Genomic DNA, 20544 nt, shown 5'->3' on the forward strand with positions numbered 1-20544 from the left:
CATATAGGTCATTAACACCCCACATGCTCATGAGCCACTCACTTGGACACTGCCATGCCTGCCCACTCCCACCTGGTGCCTGGCCCGTGCAGGTCTTTCAATGTGTGCTCCCACAGTGCTGCAGCAGTCACTTGGGCCTCTCCTTCCATGGCTGGACACATAGACACTGTTCATCCAAATGTCCTACTTGTGCCCACTGGTGCCTGCACAAGTCAGGGCAGTCTCATGCCAGCTCAGCTTCCTGCAGCCACGTTACCTGCACACAGCACACAGGGTCCCACACCTCCTGCCCTGTTCCTTGTCTGGTCTCTGAAGCCCTCTCCCCACACCATGACACACCACACACACACCCCGGCCCTGAGCTCAGAGCCCCAGCTGCTCTCCTCTCAGTGTCCTGAGTTCCAGCCCCCCCGCACCCTGATCCCTGTGGCCAGGCACTGGACTACAAGCACTGCCATGTCCTATGAGCAAAGTGGGCTTCATGAATTATGCAGCAGTCTCGCCTCCTGCTGCAGCACCAGCCTCCTTGCGCTGCCTCTTGGCTGTGAATAATTGATGGCAGTGAGCACAGCAGCAGCAGCAGCAGCCCCAGCATCCTTCCTGTACCAGGGTCCAGGCCTTCAGGAGGCATGGGGCTAAGCACACAGGAAGGCCAGGGGCTATGGGGACAGTCTGAACTACAAGGACAGGTAACAATGGAAAGCTCAGTTCCCTGGCACACTAGAAAGTGGTTGTAGAAGTGGGATGGGTCTTAAAAAATGCTGACTAGTAGTAACAGGAAAATTCAGAACAAACTGATCACACAGGCTCAATGCAAAACACAGGCGCATCTACATGAGAACATCCAGACTAGGCCATCAGCCTGCCTTACCCCTGTATTGTCTTTGGGCTGAAAGTCCTCACCTTTGCTTGTTGTGTGGTTAATTGTAGACCACTGCCACTGTGCCTGTGCTTGCACCCCATCTCTGCTCTTGCTTTAATCTCATTTTTGATAAACCAAACAGATGGAGGTCTTCAGGACATTTAATCTCAATTCACTTCTGGGCTGGTCTTCTGAGATTTCTCTAGTTTTCAAAAGCAGATACAACGGAGTACAGCCTTCCTGGGGTGCAGAACCTCCTCTTTTCCTCCTTGTTCTCCTTATCACATCCTTCCACCAGAGAATTGCTGTTGCTCTCTGCACTGTCCCTTGCTTGCTCTGATTACAAGTCATTGATCTGCAGCAGGATATGGGCCTCTACATTCCGGCACAACCAGCGGTCTGTGAGCCTGAACGTGAAACTCTTGTTACTGCTATATGAAAATATAGTTTGCTTGAAAAGTGCTCCCATAGGGCCCAGCCGGCCCCAACCACCACCACGCTCTCTGCCCATCTGTCCCAGGCGATTTTGCACCCTGCACCCATCTGGAGAAAAGCAGCTCCATTTGCTCTGCTGGAAGGCGGGAAGGCGGGTGCAGCGGCCCAGGCCGGTGCCGGCCACAGGAGCGGGGCAGGGGACACCCACCCGTGCCAGCCAGCCCCAGCGGAGAGGCCACCTGCCCGCCGCCACACGCTGAGGTGCCCGTCCCCTCCCAGGACGGCCTGACGGTTCCAGGCCTCCGCCCCGGTGCGGCTGGGAGCACGCCGGACCGCCGGCGGCCCTGAGGCCTGTGCCCCCAGAGCCCAGGGGCGGGACACACGGCCCGAGCCGGCCGCCCCCCAACCCGAGCACCGCCGGGGCCGGTTCTGTGAGAAGCCCCTGTTGTTACGGAGCCGGGGGGAGGCGTGGCTCCCCGGCGGCCGCCCGCAGCGGGTCCGGCGGGGCGGGAGGCGGCTGCACGGCCCCGGGGGCGCGGCCCCTGCCCGGCGGGACGGCAGCTCCCGGCATGCCGCGCGGCGCGCCAAGTCACGTGCCCGCCCGCGCGGCTCCGGGGCGGCGGTTCGGCCCCAGAACGGACGGTGCCGTAACGGGGCGGCGGGTCCTGCCGAGGTGCTGGTGCCGACCCGGGCCGGCGCCGTGCCCCGGGCTAAGCGGCGTATCGGCGGGCCTCCCCGGGCGGCGGCGGCATGGGGCCGCGGGCCCTGCCGTGGGCCCTGGCGCTGCTGGCCTTGCGCGGAGCGGCGGGCGCCCCCCCCAGCTTCATAGTGCTGCTGGCCGATGACTTGGGCTTCGGGGACCTGGGGAGCTACGGGCATCCTTCGTCTGCCACGCCCCACCTGGACTGGGTGGCCTCCCGAGGGCTGCGGTTCACCAACTTCTACAGCAGCTCCCCGGTGTGCAGCCCCTCCCGGTACGTGCCCCGCTGCCCCCCGGCCCCGCTGCCGCAGGGCCCCGGGGCAGGGATGGAGGAGGCGCGGGGACAGGGCTTGGCACCCGCCTGGGGAGCTGCGGTGCTGCCAGGAGCAGGTGGCCGATAAACTTGCTGTGGCCCAGGAGGCCCGAAGGCCTGGCTGCTCCGTGAGGGAACCGATCGAGCATCCCAGCACACGGGGGAGGTGGCAGTGGCAGCCGTGAGACGGGGGCGCAGGTGCCGAGGAAGGGGGCACCCTGTGTGGAGGCTGAGGGCCGCCACCCGCGCTGCGCCCCGCGTGACGCCTGTCTCTCTCCCCCTCTCTCCCTGTAGGGCAGCCCTGCTGACAGGCCGGTTCCAGATGCGCTCTGGGGTTTACCCTGGAGTGTTCAACCCAGACTCGCGGGGAGGCCTGCCGCTCTCAGAGGTCACCATTGCAGAGGTGCTGAAGGCCAAGGGCTATGCCACAGCCATGGTTGGCAAGTGGCACCTTGGCCTGGGGATTAATGGCTCCTTCCTGCCCATCCACCAGGGCTTTGACCACTTCTTGGGGGTGCCCTACTCCCATGACCAGGTGAGAGGCCTGTCAAGGCCTGAAGGGTGTCCCTGCGGCTGGCTGGGGAGAGAGCCGGAAAGTTGGAGCTTGTTTGAGAGCACGTAGGCTGGGTTAGTGTGTGCCTGGGCAGCTGGGTGAGGGTGGCTGCAGGCTGGGGAGACGGATGATGGTGGGCAAAGCCCATCTCTGGGGGTGATCTCCAGGATGATGCTCATATGATGGGGCAGTTATGCAGAATGTGGGTGGCCGTTGTACCTGGGGACATCTGCCCTTTGTCAAGGGTCAGCTTCTGGGCTACAAAGAAACATCTGAATTGCTGCCAGGAGCAATTCTGTTGTTGTTGGGGCAGCGTGGTCCTTGAACAGTTCCCAGGTGGGCACAGACCCCTGGGCTTCTAGAAGTGGCCGCCCAAAGTGTGCCCATAGGACCTGGTGGTGCACCACTGTGAGACTCTTTGCTCCTCTCCCCTCACTGTCCTGCAAGACAGGTAAACAACAAAATCTTTGCTCTCTCCAGGGCCCGTGCCAGAATCTCACCTGCTTCCCACCCGACATCAAGTGTTTTGGGACTTGTGACCAAGGCTTAGTGCCGGTCCCGCTGCTCTGGAACCAGAGCATCGTGCAGCAGCCAGTCTCTTTCCCTGATCTGGTGCCACTCTACAACAAATTCTCCCGGGACTTCATCGCTGACTGTGCACGACGAGGCCTCCCGTTCCTGCTCTACTATGCCTCCCATGTATGAAAGCAGGAGGGCTGCTCTGGGCTCAGGGGTGGGGAAGGGAGCCTTTGTCCTGTGTGGAGAGCAGGGAAGCAGCTCAGCTCCTGCTGCCCCAGGACTGTGCTGAGCAGTTAATATGTGCTCCTGGATGACCAGGGGTTGCTGTTCCGATGCCCAGATCTTGTGGTAGCACCATTCTGATAACATTCTTGAGTGTGTCTTTCTGGAGCTCTGCCTGCTTCTCTGGGCCAGGAGTCCACCCGGGAAAACTTCGTGCTCTGGGGCTCCACATCCTTTCCTGGGGGTCAGCTCCCTTGTGCCATTTATGAGAGATGCTTCTGAAGCTTGGGGACAAGCCTTCTCTCATTTCATGGGTATTGTCACAAATCCCTGTGTCCTTGCTGGGGTGCTCGCTGTCCCCAGCTGAACTGGGAACCAGGTGCGGCTCTGGGGGTGTTTGCATACCAGTCTTCTCTGCCTTTTCTCCAGCATACGCACTACCCCCAGTTTGCAAGCCAGCAGTATGCAGGGCAGTCACGGCGTGGGCCATTTGGTGATGCCCTCATGGAGTTTGATGGCTCGGTGGGACAGCTGCTGCAGGCACTGCAGGAAAATGGTCTTGCAAACACGACCCTGGTGTTCTTCACCTCTGACAATGGGTGAGTGGGCTTAGCAGGGGGCACTTTGTGATAAAAATCACTGATAAGATTCTGCTGCCATAGTATGGGGGTACTGGAATGAGGCAGTGGCTGGCTGGGGCAAAAGGAATGTGGTGTGGCATTACCAGGTGAGACCACAGTGATCTGAAGTGGGGCAAGAGGTGGACGCTGCTTTGGAGAGGACCCAGTGTGTGAGCTTCTTGTTTCTGTGATTCAGCTGTGCCCCTCCTTGTGGGCAGAAACCTCACGGGGTTTGAGCCAGAAGCATACAGCAGCCCAAGTATACCCCGATTCCCTTCATTTGTGGGTGGCATTGGTCTCTGGTGCTGTGCTTAGGCATCTTGCACACCTTGGCTTCTTCACTTGCCCCATGCCTTCTGCCTCAAAACTGAGAAGGATGGCAGCGTCACTTGCTGGCAGCATGCCTCTCTTGTCATGGCCCCGTTGGCAGCATCAGGGAAGGGGTAGCGTAAACCTGTGAAACTGATGGTAGATGGTTCTTCCCTCTCACAGCCCCTCTACCATGCGGATGGCACGTGGAGGCAGCTCTGGCCTTCTGAAGTGTGGGAAGGGCACAACGTATGAAGGTGGCATGCGGGAACCAGCAGTGGCTTATTGGCCAGGCCGTATCTCTCCAGGTAAGACTTGGCACTGCTTTGCCTTTTGCATGCTGATGCCAGTCAAGGCAGGGGTGTCATGGAAGCTTGACTGCCCCAGGAGAAGCAGAGTGTGTGAGAGAAGACAGGGTGGCAGAGATAGAAGTGGGATCAGGTGCTTGAACATTTCCTTGTGGCTTGCTGTGTTTGGTGACAGGAGTGACGCATGAGCTGGCAAGCACCCTAGACATCTTGCCAACACTGACTACCCTGGCTGGGGCAGCTCTTCCCAAAGTGGTCCTGGACGGCTATGACTTGAGCCCAGTGCTGTTTGGGTCAGGGAAGGTGAGTCTTGTGGGCTCGTTCGGCTGGCGTGCATGAAGACTGGGTGCGGGGCTGGAGCCGTGTGCCTGATGAGTAGCACCAGCTGGGGGTTATGGGAGTTCCATGAGCTGCGACCTTTTGTCATGCCATGGACTTCTGGCCTTCCCCAGGCTGCTGTGCTTTAACAACTGCAACATGTTGCCGAGCCAGACCCCAGACCTGCCGTGAATGGACGGAGCCCCAGTAGCTTTGAGTAGGGAGCAAGCAGGATACTGCTGCTCATCAGCTTTCCCCTTCTGACCATGTTCTGGCTGTAGTACTGGGGCTCCTGTGTGACTCCCTGGGGTCTCTGCCTGGTCCTGTTCCAGGCGCTTCTTCAGCCTCATGGCTGTACAGATGAGCTTGGCTCTGCTGCTTCCCACAGAGTCCCCGTCAGATGATGTTCTTCTACCCACCGTCCCCCAACCCACTGCATGGCCCCTTCGCTGTCAGGCTTGGGAAGTACAAGGCCCATTACTTCACACAAGGTTAGTGCTGCCTCCTCTCCTATGCACGGGAAGCTTTGTGAAGTCCCTTGTGGTTTTGTTGTCCAAAGCTCAAAGAGAAGACACTGAGCTACAGCTGGGGGTTTCTTTTGCAGGTTCCTTTCACAGTGATACGACCCCAGACCAGGCCTGCCATGGCCTGACCCCGCTGACCCCTCACTTGCCGCCGCTGCTCTTTGACCTGGAGTCAGACCCAGCTGAGAACTACGATCTGCTGCAGAGTGGCGTGGGGCCAGAGGTTCTGCAAGTCCTGAAGGAGATCAGACTGCAGAAAGTGCTTTTTGAACAGCGCATGGAGTTTGGGGAAAGCCAGATCAGGAAGGGCAGGGATCCTGCCCTGCAGCCCTGCTGCGTACCAAACTGCACTCCTAAGCCTTCCTGCTGCCGCTGCTCTTAGCCTCTTGATGCTCCATCCCCTTCAGTTGCTCCACACTGGAACCCTATCCCAACCCCACCGGACCCCCTCTGCCCCCAACTAACCAAGCTCAGCCTTAGAGCTGCCCTGCAGCTTCAGCTCAGTGGCACCTCTGACTAATGCAGTGCTGGGGTAGCAAACTGTGGGTTGGGGAGACGACCAGCCCTGATAGGAGTGCAGCTCAGTGGACCCCGTGCTCTGTCTTGGACGTTGAAGCTGAGGCCTCTTGACAGAAACCCTGACTTGTTCAGGGAGGGACCGTGATATGGCATCATCTCCAGAGCCAGAACAGCTCCTTTCAAACCATGATCAAGATGAAGCAAAGGGCATGCTCCAGTGTCCAGAGATCCCAGTGCAGCTGGAGGCATGCTTTGCAGCCCTGGGTGGGAACAGAGCTGGGAGCTGCAGCACCATCACTTGCCAGGGACCAAGAGCAGAGCAAGAGGAGGATGGTATGGATGGTCCTGGCAGCTTCAGAGGCAGGACCTTGTGCATCTAGTGCAGAGAGGACATGCCTAGGTGGGAAGCAGCTCAAGGCATGCATGCTCAACAAACACCTCTAAGTCCTTCATAACTCCAGGAGGTGGAGATATGGCTAGTGGTTGGCAGGCCTGGTCCTCTAAGGTCTGGATGCTGGGGCTGATGAATCAGGTGGGCTGCAACTGCATGCTATCCACATGCCTGAAAGGGTCTTTCCTTGCTTGTGGGCTAGTCCAGCTTCAAGTTCACTAGTGATTTGCACACATGTCGTGATTTAACCCCAGCCGGCAGCCACTTGCTCACTGTCCCCAACCCCTACCACCCTGAAGGAGGGGGAGGAGAATTGGAAAGGAATGTAAAATTCAAGGTTAAGAGAAGGACAATTTAATAATTGAAATAAAATAAAATAAAAACAATAATAGTAACAGTTATAATGAAAAGGAGGGGAAAGGGAAGAGGAATGAAATCCAAAGGGAGAGGAGAAAAGAAAACCAGTGATGCACAATACAGTTGCTCACCACCTGCTGACTGATGCCCAGGCAGACCCTAAGCAGTGATGCCCAGCCTCTACCAACCCCCCAGTGTATATACCAAGCATGACATCCCATGGCATGGAATACCTCTGGCCAGTTTGGGTCAGCTCTCCTGGCTATGTCCCCTCCCAATTTCTTGTGCCCCTCCAGCCTCCTCACTGGCCTAAGGGCCAAAGAAACTGAAAAGTCCTTGACTCAGTATAAACATCACCCAGCAACAACTAAAACATCAGTGTGCTATCAACATTGTTCTCACACCAAATCCAAAACACAGTGCTGCACCAGCTGCTAAGAAGAAAATTAACTCCATCCCAGCTGAAACCAGGACAACATGCACACAGGGCTCCCACCAGTAGCTGGTCCTAGACACTGGGTGTTCCCAGCTGTGGGGTCCCTCTGACCTGTGTTCCCTTTGGCTACTGCTAGCAGGCAGGCCTTGGGACCCACCCTGCGCTGGGCACAGAGTGAGGCCACACAGAAAAGGGTTTGGAATCACTCTCAAAAAGTAGGGTGTACTGTCGTGATTAGGCACAGGGCTCAGTCAAGCAAGCCAGCCAGCAGTTTGCTTATATGTGACTGGCTCCTTGATGCCCCTTCAGTCCATTCTCCATGCTTAAACATCCCCTTCATCTTCCCTGACTGCACCCTTTCTCTGCCCTTAGCTCCACCAAAACAAGGGACCAGCCCCAGTTATTTTTCCCCCCTTGCTCCCAGGTTTGCCACATCTGTGAACAGATGTGGTGGTTTGGGTGCTGTTAGCTACACCAGCTCGGACTTCCAATGGCATTACTGATGGGCTTTCCTGGGTACTGCCGTCCCTACCGGATTCCTCTCCCCACAAGGATCCCAGCTCTTCCTTCAATTATCTGTGAAATGTGGTCACCTCTCACGTTATTCCCCCTTAACCACCTGCAAAATCTGGTGCTGGATAGCAGAGTATCCATCCACAAAATACAAGTTGCTTTCTCCAAGACCACCTTCTGTCTGCTCTCAGCAGGTACGGGGCACCACCTTCAGGTCAGTTTTCAAAAAAACCAAAGCAGCCTTGAGTCCACTTGGTTTGGGGCCCAGTTCTGGTGCCTGTGAAGCTGTGCTACACCTCAAGGGCCTTCAGAGCAGCTGTTCCACTTTCAGCCAGCCTCCCCAGTCATCCTAGGGACCAGGTTGCTCACTCAGCTGTGTGCCTTACATCTATCCACACAAGCCAGGATGGCAGCAGGGAACTCCCGCACCTTTCTCAAGCTTTGAGGCTGCCATTCTTCGAGTCACTGCCTCCTACCCTCCAGGGACCTAGCCCTGCTCAGAAAATGCAATGCATGTGGCTGGCTCCCGCTTTTCTCCCGTCCTGCACTACAGCATGTCAGCAAGGCTCTGCTACACAGTGGTGGAAGGCAGACTGATGAGATGAGGCTGGTACAGGATTTACCAAAACCATGGACAATTGCTTGTGGGGCTGAGAGCGGGAGTATCCTTCTCTGGCTAGAGCTTCTGGGACTCTGCCCAGAAAACCCATCTAGTGCTCTTGGCAGTGCATGGCTCCAGATCCCAGTCCTGGAACATCTGTCTTCCACACATTCAGCATCACCGTGCAGAGATGAGAGCGAGTTCTATCTTACAGGCCCACGACCCCTTCCCACCAAGATTCTACAGAGCCTTTCTGTGCACTGAGAATACAGCTCTGCCAGGTGCTGTGAGACAGGAGCCAGCTGCAGCGCTGATGGTGGCCACCCAACTACCCCTTCGTCCTCTCTCCTCCGCTGCAGGGGGACAGCAGTGGACAAAGATAACAGCGCTGACTACTTCTGGCTTGTTGGTGTGACCAGCTGGGGAAAAGGCTGTGTGACAGCCAGGCAGCCCGGAGTATGCACCTCCACTCAGCACTTCTATGACTGGATCCTGGTACAGATGGGGTTGCACCCAGCAGTAAGGGCTACTCTAACAGCAAGGGCATGGAGTCATTTTGTCATCACCTCAAGCCCTATTCAGAGGCCAAGGCCAATACAAACACAATTAGCTCCTGCCCATTTCCACTCCAGAAGCTGGTGGAATTCTTTACTTGGGTGTGAGAAGTCCTGCAGGTTCTAACGGGAAAAAAGCTTAAGCAGCAAGACGAACAGGATCCAGTGCAGGCTGCAGTGTACCATGACCATTTCTGTCTGGGGCAATGCTTGCTGATGCAAAGGCAGCCTCAGTGTCAAAGGTCTGTCCTGCCCATGCTCCTCTGAATGCGCACAAATGCTGAAGCCGACTTAGTTCTTGAAAAGGTATTTCAATTTTCACAGCTAACCATGCTTCAGTGCAATTCAACCCCCTGTGCAAGGGAAGGACTTCCACGCCTCGCACGTGCAAAATGAGGCAGGCTGCAGGCAGGTAGGTCAGGCAGTCACTCAAAAGAGCTGAAACCATGCCTGGTCAGAGAGGTGGTACAGTGGAATAAGGGAACACAGGTCATAGGGGCTTAGGGGTCTTGGGGAAAGCAGTTGGAAACACAGAATATCTTAGGCAGCTACTGGTGGGATCTGTGTGTTTGTGTACAATGCATGAGTGAACTTGAAATTGGACTCTTATGACCCAGGAAACACACATATAGAAAGATCCAAGGTTTGCACTGATGACTGGGTAAGGAGCTTGACTTCAAGCCACAGATATTACATGGACTTAATTTCCAAACTGTTATTTGAGGAATCTATAAATATGCTGTGCTTATGAATCTAGGGAGGGAAGGTATGTTTCTGTCTCACTAGTAAACATGCAATCCTCATCATCTGGAAATGCAGAAAAAGATTGGACTGCATTCATGTTTATGTGAGTGGTGGTTATGTCTGCATGGGTGCTTGTAAAGATACTGCTTTGTTTACGTCAGTCTGTTTTGCCCTTCACATTCATTGTGTGAGCCTCTGTGTTTGTGTGCCTGGCTCTTCAGAACACAGCAACACACACAAGGGAACAGCAGCTGCCACATCCATCAGGCTGGGATAGGACAAGTGTCCCAGGTGTGAGAGTCCACCTGATTCAGCTCTATTGGGCCTGAAAGGAGAAATTCCCCTGTGTTCAGAAGTCTACCAGATTTGGCTGCTCCATAACAGAATGGGGAAGGAAACCTAAAGAAGCTGCAGCAGAGATGACAGGGGTGAACCGAGGGGCAGCACTGGCTAGGCTGTGTAAGCAATGGGGAGAGCTGGCAGTTGGACTCGTGCTGTGTAGTGACCGGACTGGCTCATAACAAAAGTGCAGGATGGGTGCAAGCTCAAAGCTTTATAAAAAGAATTCTTTAGTGTTTGTTTTCTCCAGTAGGTACCTTTAAAGCATCTGGGCAGGACCCTTCCCTGCATGTCCAAGAGCAGTTTAGCCCTGCTGGCAAGCTTTGCCTTGAAGAAGCATGTGGTAACTAGCAACCATGTGGATACTTCTGCCCTTTCCTTGACCTTGATATGCAGTGGCTAGGGCCAAGTCAAGGGCGGTTATGCCTAGACAGCCGCCCACTGTCTAGGGAGGTCCAGCTGCCCACCACCAGTGCTCTCAGGGCATGACAACAACCACTCTCCCCTGTGAAGGCCAGCTCTAACTAGCCCCAGAAATCTAGAGCAAAGGGAAAAGCAGACTCAGCGTCCAGGGCTTAGGCAGATGGGGGCTTCTCTTCAGGGCAGCTCTCCTCTTTATCTGACAAATTCTCACTCTTCTTCTGCAGGTCAAAGCTCTGGAAAGGAGCAAGACAAGGAACTGCTGAGAAGCGTGAGAGCAACAGCTACACTTGCTGCAGTTCTTTCAAATTTGGTCTAGGCAGCATGGACTCTTCAGATGGTGACCGCCTCACCCCTTCCAACTTAGACACAAGCAACACACAAACCCCGTGGTGTCACCAGCATAAGGCAAATCTTTCCATGCTTGCCAAGTTTCACCCTTTGCAACAGGCTCTGCTTTCCCTGAGGGAAAAAAAAGCAGAGCTGCTAATCACTTAGGAGGAGTGCAGTAAGTAGAGCCTTTTTTACCTCCAGTTCTTGCATGACCTCATCCATGAAATCTCCCGAATTCTGTTTGTAAGCAACTGCCAGTTTGATAGCATCATTGAAGAGCTGATGAGAAGGAGAATGCTTGTTACTCAAAGTAAGGGGCACTGGGCTTCCGTAACATAGGGAAACTGTTCCCACACCCCAGGGAAAAAAAAAAACCCAACCCTCTGCAACTACCTATAGCTCCGAGGACCTCATAAATCGCCAGAGATGTACTAGCCCATTGTTTGCTCTCTGTGCCTACCGCAGTCTCCATGTGATGCTGAGCCAAATAACTATGTTTTACCTTCACCACATTGGTGCCATCTGCAGCAGACACAAAGTAAAAGGGCAAACTGAACTTCCGGGCAAAGTTGAAGCTTTTCTGGGTCACCTTCATATCCGCTGGGGGTGAAAAAAGAAGCGGTCAGTAAGACATCACTGTAGGCAGTATGCCAACATATGTAGAAGTGGTGGAGCAGATGGAGACCAGAGCCCAAATTAGCTGCCAAGGCCTCCTCACTTTAGTGTAAGACTATGAGAGTGCTCCTCAAAAGCTACAAGGTTTTAAAAGCAATAGCATCAGCAAACCATTGACAAGAACACACAAAAATAAAAGGGTTCCTGCTGGTTTATCCTTGGTCTGTGACTAAATTATAGATTGATTCTGATGTGCTATAAATGTCTACTTCTTTGCAGCTTAGAACATACCAGTTCACTTGCGGTGTGGCAACGATGAACATTTTCCAGGCACACCCCTATGACTTTGCTGTGTGTCCACACATGACCTGGACACTATTGCCAGTACTAGTCATGCCTCACCCTCCAGTTCGTCCTTTTGAACCAGAACTCCCCATTGCCCTTGTGCCGTATTACCTATATTTGTGTGAGTCAAGGGCACACTCACAGTATACAAACGATTCTGTTATTATATATTTTTACTTAGCAGGCAGTTGGTCCAGCTACCCCAGCCTCCAGAGGCTTTATTTCAGTTTTGGAACAAATCTATGGCATATTTACAGGATGTGCTGACACAGCAGTAAGAGCTTAGATTTTTGATGGATAAGACATCCTGTGCATCAGCACAGGAGGATGACTCCAGATCATCTGCCTTTTCTCAGAGGCAACAGCTGAAGGTGTTCAGACTCCAAATGCTGGCCAGTGAGTGCTGCCCGGGCAGCCACTCCCCACCTCTTTGCAGGAAGCTGAATCAACTGTTTTGCAGACTGGGCCTGTGTTAAGAGCTGTGGGCCGATCATTTCCTAGTCCAGGTAGAATACAGCAAACGATGGCAAGGCAGAGGACTCTCTTGGAACACTGTCCACTCACACACAGAACACTAAGAGCAGCATTCATCTACACAGACGTTCTGTCTACAATATGGTGGCCAACACCAAGTCCATTCGCCTTGGACTTCCTGTACAGTCCGTGCAATCAGTGGATTCAAGGCTGTCTTGGCACATCCTATAGGAAAGGCTTTTATTGGGAAAGACCAATCATGCCCTAAGTCACACCACCGAATGAAATGAACCTCTGTAGACAGCAGTGGGAGCCCAGACACCTTATTCAGGTAGACACAGTTATTCACAGCTGTGATGATTTCTACCATGAATATCAGCAAGGAATCCCATGCCTGACGCTGTACTTGACAGAGAATAGCAAAGACTGTGGTCCTAAGGCTATGCATTCTCTCACTGATGCTGAGCAGAAAGCTGATGTATTATGTGCTCTCACAGGACGCAGGAGGCAGACCACAGCCCAAATGGCAGCTATCATGAATGCCTAGCTGGCATTCCTAAGAGGAAGGAATCATCCAGTCCCCTGCAGAGGAAGATGAACAATTTTGCCAGCAGTTATATTTAGACACTTAGCACAGAGGAGTCCCACAGAAACCTGCAGGTTGAATTAGCAACACAAAGGCAGTTACTGGCTCTGTCAGGGGAAGCCACATGATAGGTTATGCTCCTCTTCCAGCAAGACATCCTGCAGTCTTTGACTAGGTACTGCTCCAATCAGCTTTTAGGTTCTTGCTGGATGAAATGGGCAGAGCAGTAATGACAGAATTGCAAGGACATCACTTGAATAAACTTTAAATGGATCAAATTTGTATTTTTAATTGCTAGTAAAACAAGGGCAAGAGCCTATAAAACAGCATGTAAGGTCAGTACAGGACCCAGCTATTCGTTTGGTTAAATACAGCCCCGGGGGACTAATACTCAAGAACTCATCTGGACCTAGCAGCTGAACAACATTCTTTCTCAGCCAGGTCAGAAGAGAATCACATGACAATCCTTAGAGGTTGAAAGAAGAAGATAATACTTACCATCAATTTTGTTGGCCACCACAATGCAAGGAATCTCTGGGCGAAATTCTCTCAGCTCCTTGTACCAGCTGTTTAAGTTCTTGTAGGTGACTTTCCGCTGCACATCAAACACCTTCCAAAAAAGAACCAGCTAACATGGGGCCAACAGCAGGACAACTCTTGATCAACCCACTGCACCAAAGACAAGTACAGAATCCAGAATTTTCCCAGGAGGACATCAACAAAGGCAACTGGCCTTTGTTAGAAAGGATGCAAGAGAAAAGGAAGAATATCCAGCAAGCTTTGAAACGTGCAGCCAGCCTGTTTCTTTGCATGATTCAGGAAACAGTCCCTCATTTTCCTTTACATTCTTATTTTATACTATTGCAAGCACTGTATCACCCATGACAGTGAACAAGCACTGGGAAAGATCTGTTCTGCTAAGTAGATTCACATGTGAGGCTTCTCTATTTTAACAATTAAAATATCAGTAAGTTGTCTGATGCTCACAAGTGATGAGAAATAGTGGAAAGTTAAAGCAACGATACAAACCAAGAGATTTAAGTGGGTTAGGAGTCAGGAAACAAGACTGATTGCAGCTAATAAATGGGAATTGCAAAGTACAGGAAAATAAAGGCCAGAAGACCAGACAAGAACGTCTTATGTAGTACCCCTGCAGAACATGTCAGAACAATTTTGTACTACATAATCCAACAGTTACATCACAGAACAAGCAAGGAATGTCTTCCCCCTCACATCACCTCTGAAAGGACTGCTTCTAAATAGGTACATTCACCTTACTGGAAACACAGTGAGAAAAATAAGGAAACTTAGAACACAGCAAAGTCAGGGAATATAGTAAGAGTGCTATCAGGAAAGACAGAAGAGAGCTAAACATACCCAACTACGCTGGTTTTATCTGGTAAGAGAAGAAAGAACAATATAGGAAAGTTTTTTAAACCACTAGAAGAGAAAAGAAATGTGAGGCAGAACAATCATTAAAAGTAACATACAGGCCAAGTGTCAGCTGGGACTGTTACTAGTCAAAAAGCCATCACATTACAGCTGAGAGACTATCCTTACCATGATACAAGCGTGAGCCTTATGGTAATAGGATGCATGCATGCTCTGGAACCTCTCCTGTCCAGCTGTGTCCCAGAAGTCTGTAACACACAAAAAACAAGCTTAGAATGACACAACTTTCCAAGTCTTGCTTTCCTCACAACTTAAAACTCAGGATGCAAAGCCCAGTCCATCTACTTAGGGTCACAAATTGAGTTTTACCTTACTAATCTGAAACATTCCAGGGCTAAGAGATTATGCAAAATTAGGACCTTTTCTTAGTGAGGCTTAGCTATGAGTTGTACTGACACTGAATATTGTTGTAAACATATTAGCAAAAGAGAAGTCATCAGTAGATAAGACTTATAAAGGACAGTAAAATGAAGCTAGTCCTAAGTGCAAAGAGGATGACAACGTATGGTACTTCGTGGCATATGAAGGCACAGACCCCAGGCGAGATCCTTTACTGCATACATAAGTGCTGGTTATATACAATCGCTTATCTACCCAAGTTCTGCCCCGGAACGTGCCTATGTGCAGCAAAGCACCTTTGCAGCCAGTTTGCACTCCACCAAGCCCTTTACTTCCTCCACCCTCATCTGAGGAGGTCTCTTCTTCCCAGACCACGATTTAAGCTGTGGGAGGCTTTGGGCAGCCCCTCATTGCAGACAGGTGTGCACAGAATTGATTTGCAGGTGAGCTCAGAAAGCCAGATTTAGTGCTAGTTGCTTCCTCACTACGTTTTAAGGCATAATCACTCTGCAACCTGGCACCCAGACAATGAACAAAGCCTTTTCTCAGAAAGGGCCCTTACAGTACTTCAAGACTAGAGATGACAACAGGAAACAAAATCTGAACATCTTGGAACAGCTTGATTTCTCACACAGTGATAAACAGTCAGCTGTCTGCCATAGGAAATGTTCCATCTCCTTTTGCAGACAGTCTAACCCTGCTCTTCCCAGCAGCACAACTTGTTCTAAAATCATGAAGGGTGAGTTGGCCTGAGACAGACAGATCCCAATTCATTAAGTACCTTGTAGAATAGGTACCATGAAGCATACCTGAACAGTCACCAACATTTTAATGCTTTTTTCTTGTGCATTTCAGGTAGAGATCTCTCCCCCTCCTCTTCCTAGACTTATAGGGTAGTATTTGTGTCTTATTTGTTGTATAAATTTACACAGCTTCAACTGAGAACCATCAGATATAGTTACTACTTCTGTCAGCTAGATTGAAGCACGCCACTCCACCTAAAACTGATTAAGCCACTTTCCTTAGTGTTTACTTTGCATTGAAATTAGTTATTGACTGGATACCGCATCCAGCTTGCAGGATGATGACTTCTTAAACTGCCCAAAATATAGACAAATACTCATCAGACCACATTTGCATTCATTTTGGGTAGTTTTGCTTAGCTTCTAAAACTGCCTGATCCTTTTAATGTGCCATTTCAGAATCCTCACTTACAAGGAAAAAAGAGATGCTAGCGACCATGACCTGTGAATGTTCCCAAATTAACTTCCCAAACAACGTGGCAGCTGTCATGGGAGAACTTGCTATAGCTCATTGAAAAACACTGCTCCTTTTATCACTAAATTCTCCAGATCTTGCCTGTATACCCCATGTCACTCCAGAACATAGGAATTTATGAACTTTAAAATCCTTGGGAAAAATAAGATCCATAGAATAAAGAAATACACCAAATTTTAATGCAATCCTAACTCTACCACATGGGATTTGGTGATGGCCGCTAAGATTAGCTCAACAGAGTAAAAACTGAACCAGCAAGGGAAGTGGCAAATCTGCACAATTTAAAGTCATCAGGTGAAACTTCCTGCCTTTACAAAGGCACACTTCATGATAGGTCTTCTCTGCAAGGTAGCCTGGATGATTGGCCCTACGTTCAGAAAAGGTGGAGACAGAAGAGACTGTGAACTCTTCTGTAACATAGGCCAGGTTAATTACTTAAACTACAGCCAAGTTACTTAATAAAGTACTAAATCCATGTTAAAAACAAATCCTTGACAGATGAATCTATATTTTGCAAGCTGCCTAAATAGTAATTTCACTTACTGGTTAAAAAAATCTCTCATGTTATCTTTTATTTGAGTTCACCTAACACCAGCTAGTTTGTTAAATATTTTTTGCTAATGCTACAGCCTCTTTTTGTACCAAGTTCCTGTTCTCTGGTATTTTACCTTCTCCCTATGAGGCTAACCAGATTGAGTCATCATTAGGCCCTTTTTTACCATTTTTCAGTTCTTCTCATGTCTCTTCTCTGAAATCTTGTATTGGGTTTAAGTGGCAAGGTTTTTGTAAAGGGTGCTGCTGCAGTGGTGCCTTTTGTGAGAAGACACCAGAAGCTGACCCCATGTCAAGCAGAGCCAGTTTCAGTCACCTCCAAGACAGACCCACCTGGGGCCAAATCACTCCCAGTCAGCAACACCAGTGGTAACATATTTAAGAAGGGGTAAAAAAATGCTGTGCAGCAGCTGTAGAATCAACGACATTGGTGATAACATATTTAAGAAGGGGTAAAGAACACTGTGTAGCAGCTGTAGAGAAAGGAGTAAGAAAACGTGAGAGAAACAATGCTGCAGTTGATGCAGAAGGAGGGAGAAGAGGTGCTCCAGGTGCTGCAGCAGAGATTCCTCTGCAGCCTGTGGAGAAGACCCTGGTGAGGCAGGTTGTTCCCCTGGGTCCAGGTGTCCTCCAGCTGGAGGACCACAGCGGAGCAGATGTCTCCACTGCAGCCCATGGAGGACCCCATGTTGCAGCAGATGGATGTGCCCTGAAGGAAGCTGCAGCCTATGGAGAGCCCACACTGGAGCAGGCTCCTGGCAAGAACTGTGGCCTGTGGAGAGTAGCCCATGCAGGAGCAGGTTTTCTGGCAGGCCCTGTGGCCCACGGGAGACTCATGCTGGAGCAGTCTGCTCCTGAAGGACCGTACCCTGTGAAAAGGACCCATGCTGGAGCACTTCTTGAAGACCTGCAGCCAATGGGAAGGACCCAGGTTGGAGGTGTTTGTGAAGAACTGTATCCACAGAACTCAAACCACAAAATAAGACAATGCTTCTCTTGAACTTCCATCTGTAACACACAGTGAACAATACTGTGCTGTCAGAGGCTAATTCACATAGGTTAATGCAATGCTCCACTGGCATAAAGAAAAGTTAGCACTTGTAATAAAACTGAAGCTATGGGATATTTGAGAGTATGACTGATAAAGCTAGGATGCTTGTAGTCTATCAAAAAAACCCTGAGATAAAACAGGTGGCATTTTTTTGTGAGAACATACAGGCTGGACATATCCAGAGAAAGAATTAAAATATTCTAGAAACTTGAAATATAGCAATTGGTACATACACCCAAAGTAATTAAACAATCAAAAATACCCACTAAAAGGATGACCAATAATAGGAAGATTGTGTTAAAATGCATTAAAAAACCAGCAACTAAAATACTAGATCTACTAAAGTAAATCCATGGCATGGATTTTTGTAATTGGTGCTGACAGGCACCAAAATCCTACTGTAGACTATTTTGTAATTAGCATATGGCATATTTCTTCTCAGTTATTTACTATATTGACAGAATAAAGGAGTCTGAAGTCAGTTTCATACTGCAGCTAAACTAATACAATCCTAGCTTGCAAGAAAGAGCAAGTCCACTCCCTTCCTTTGGCTGTGCCTGTGCATCCACCTGCCCCTTCCACCAGCACTGGTGTGTATAAGCCTCCATGGTGAAACGTTTTAGGAAGACAGATGAGTAGAAATTCACTCACTTATTTTGTGAGTGGTTACTATGTATGGCTAGCTTCCTGAAATGGCTTGACAATGGACAGGACTAGGCCTATAGGTGAACACTGGTGATACATAGGGGAGAAGAACTGCAACTTTCATGGGCAGTTAGCTTATCTTCTTGATAAAATCTAAATCTTAGCTAGCTTAGTTCCATCATGACACTGCAACCTTAGCAACAAGCACTTTGACTAACAGTGACTAACACAGCTAAATCACAATCCTTGCAGCATTTACTTTGACAGGTATTCAACTCCTTGAAAAAACCAAAGATAATCTTTGCCTTAGATATCCCCTTGCCTGGAAGTCATGATTACTGTCATAGCTGAAGAACCTAGTAACTGACTAGTGATCTGGCCTGGTAGATGAGGGAAGAGCAGTGGATATCATCAAGGCCTTCCGTAAGGCTTTTGGCACCGTCTCCCGTAACAGCCTCATGGAGAAGCTGTCGATGTATGGGCTGCACGAACAGCAGTGAGGTGGATTGAAAACTGGCCGATTGGCCAGCCAAGAGGGTGGTGATCAGCAACATGAAGGCTTGGCGGGAGGCCAGTAACTTAGCAGTGTACCCCTGGGGTCAGCACTGGGTCCGATCCTGCTCAACATCTTCATTAATGATCTGGGTGATGGGGCGGACTGCGCCCTCAGCAAGCTTGCAGATGACACAAACCTGGAAGAAGTTGCTGGTACACCAGAGGGTTGTGCTGCCACGCAGAGGGATCCGGACAGGCTGCAGAAATGGGCTGACAGGAGCCTCATGAAGTTCAACAAGGAGAAGTGCAAAGCTCTCCACCTGGGGAGGAACAACCCCACAGCACCAGTTTATGCTGGGGACCACCCAGCTGGAAAGCAGCTTTGCAGAAAAGGCCCTGGGGGTCCTGGCTGACACCAAGCCGTGGGAGCCAGCCACACTCCCTTGCCACAAAGGCGGCTAATAGCATCCTGGGCTGCATTAGGCAAAGTATTCCTTCGCCTCTACTCAGCACTTGTGAGGCCACACCTGGAGTACTATGTCCAGTTCTGGGCTCCTGAGTACAGGAGAGACACAGACATACTGGAGAGAGTCCAACAAAGAGCCACAAAGATGATGAAGGGACATGAGCATCCCCCTGTGAGGCTGAGAGGGCTGGGACTCTTCAGCCTCGTGGAGAGGACGCTCAGGAGGGAATCTCATCAATGAGTATAAATCCCTGAAGGAAGAGTGCAAAGAAGATGGAGCCAGGCTCTTTTCAGTGGTGCTCAGTGCTAGAGGCAACGGGCACAAAGTGAAACACAGGAGGTTCCCTCCGAACATCAGGAAACATTGTTTTACTGTAGGGGTTACTGAGCACGGGCACAGGTTGCCAGAGAAGGCTGTGGAGCCTCCATCCTCGGAGATCCTCAGAAGCCATCTGGGCACCTGGCTCTGGGTGGCCCTGCTCGAGCAGGGAGGCTGGACCAGGTGACCTCGGCAGGTTTTTTCTACCCTCAGCCATTCTGCGATCCCTTTGTTCCCTCATTTCCCCACCTAGAAACCACCGTCTGGCATCCCCTCACCCACAGCACGGAACCCTGCCACGTTCTGGGGTCCGCACACTGCTGCACAGGCCGGCAGCACCGCCGCCTCCCTCCCTCCCCACGCACCGGGCAGGGCGCCCCCCACTCACCCACGAGCACCGCCTGCCCGTCCACCCGGGCCCGGTGCTTGTAGAGCGTCAGGGCGAAGGTGGAGAGCTGCTGGGGGCGGCTGCGCCCGTGTTAAGGAGCCGACGGAGGAGCACATCCCCCCAGCCCGCCGCCACCGCCGTTCCCAGGCCTGGCCACCCGCTGGCCCCGGCCGGGCCTCCCGCCGCGCTCCGCCGGGCCGGGGCAGGCCGGGCCACCAGCCTCAGGGCCGGCCGGGAACACGGCCGGGAACTCAGGGGCCGGCGCGCCGCAAGGATACAAGCCTTCGAGCAGGAACCTCTCCAGCAGCCTGCGGAGAGAGCACGGCACAGCCGTTAGGCCGCGGCACCGGGTCGGGCCGCCCCGCCCCTCCCCGCCGGGAACCGGCCGGCCGGCGGCATGCCCCTACAGCCACGCACTTGGACTTGCCCACGGCGCTGTCGCCCAGGCAGATGATCTTCACCGTCTCCTCACCGCCGGCCGCCGCCTCGTCCCGGGACTGCTCCGCCGCCGCCGTATCCGCCATGGCACCGCCTCCGCATCCCCGCTGCTACGCGACGCGGCCCGGCCCATCTCGGGCCCCGCCCCCCCGAGCCCCGCTTAGGGCCCCGCCCCCCGGGCCTCTTCGGGCCCCGCCTCCCCCGGGCCCCT

The 20544-nt window shown here is 51.8% G+C and overlaps 2 protein-coding genes across 3 annotated transcripts; one reads left to right on the top strand and one right to left on the bottom strand.

Annotated features, from left to right (window-relative positions):
• Positions 1–1897: 1897 nt before the first annotated feature.
• On the top strand, positions 1898–6979 carry ARSA (arylsulfatase A). Its single transcript, XM_080392359.1, has 8 exons — positions 1898–2271; positions 2605–2845; positions 3344–3562; positions 4034–4203; positions 4717–4841; positions 5017–5144; positions 5548–5650; positions 5764–6979. Exons 1-8 carry the CDS (start codon positions 2048–2050, stop codon positions 6063–6065), a joined length of 1512 nt encoding a protein of 503 aa, XP_080248485.1. The 5' UTR covers positions 1898–2047; the 3' UTR covers positions 6066–6979.
• Positions 6932–20509, bottom strand: RABL2B (RAB, member of RAS oncogene family like 2B). 2 transcript variants are annotated; one of them, XM_080392364.1, is made up of 8 exons: positions 20313–20509; positions 20174–20203; positions 19896–19975; positions 14471–14550; positions 13409–13520; positions 11393–11490; positions 11086–11169; positions 6932–10793 (listed from the first exon to the last, which is right to left on the bottom strand). In XM_080392364.1, the coding sequence occupies exons 1-8, from the start codon at positions 20417–20419 to the stop codon at positions 10713–10715; spliced, it is 672 nt and encodes a 223-aa protein (XP_080248490.1). In that variant the 5' UTR covers positions 20420–20509; the 3' UTR covers positions 6932–10712. The 2 variants fall into 2 exon arrangements, with proteins under 2 accessions (XP_080248490.1, XP_080248491.1); XM_080392365.1 differs by having other exon boundaries at positions 20368–20497.
• Between the last annotated feature and the right edge of the window lie 35 nt (positions 20510–20544).

Source organism: Falco punctatus (assembly GCF_963210335.1).
Source record: "Falco punctatus genome assembly, chromosome: 6".
NCBI classification, from domain to species: Eukaryota; Metazoa; Chordata; class Aves; order Falconiformes; family Falconidae; genus Falco; species Falco punctatus.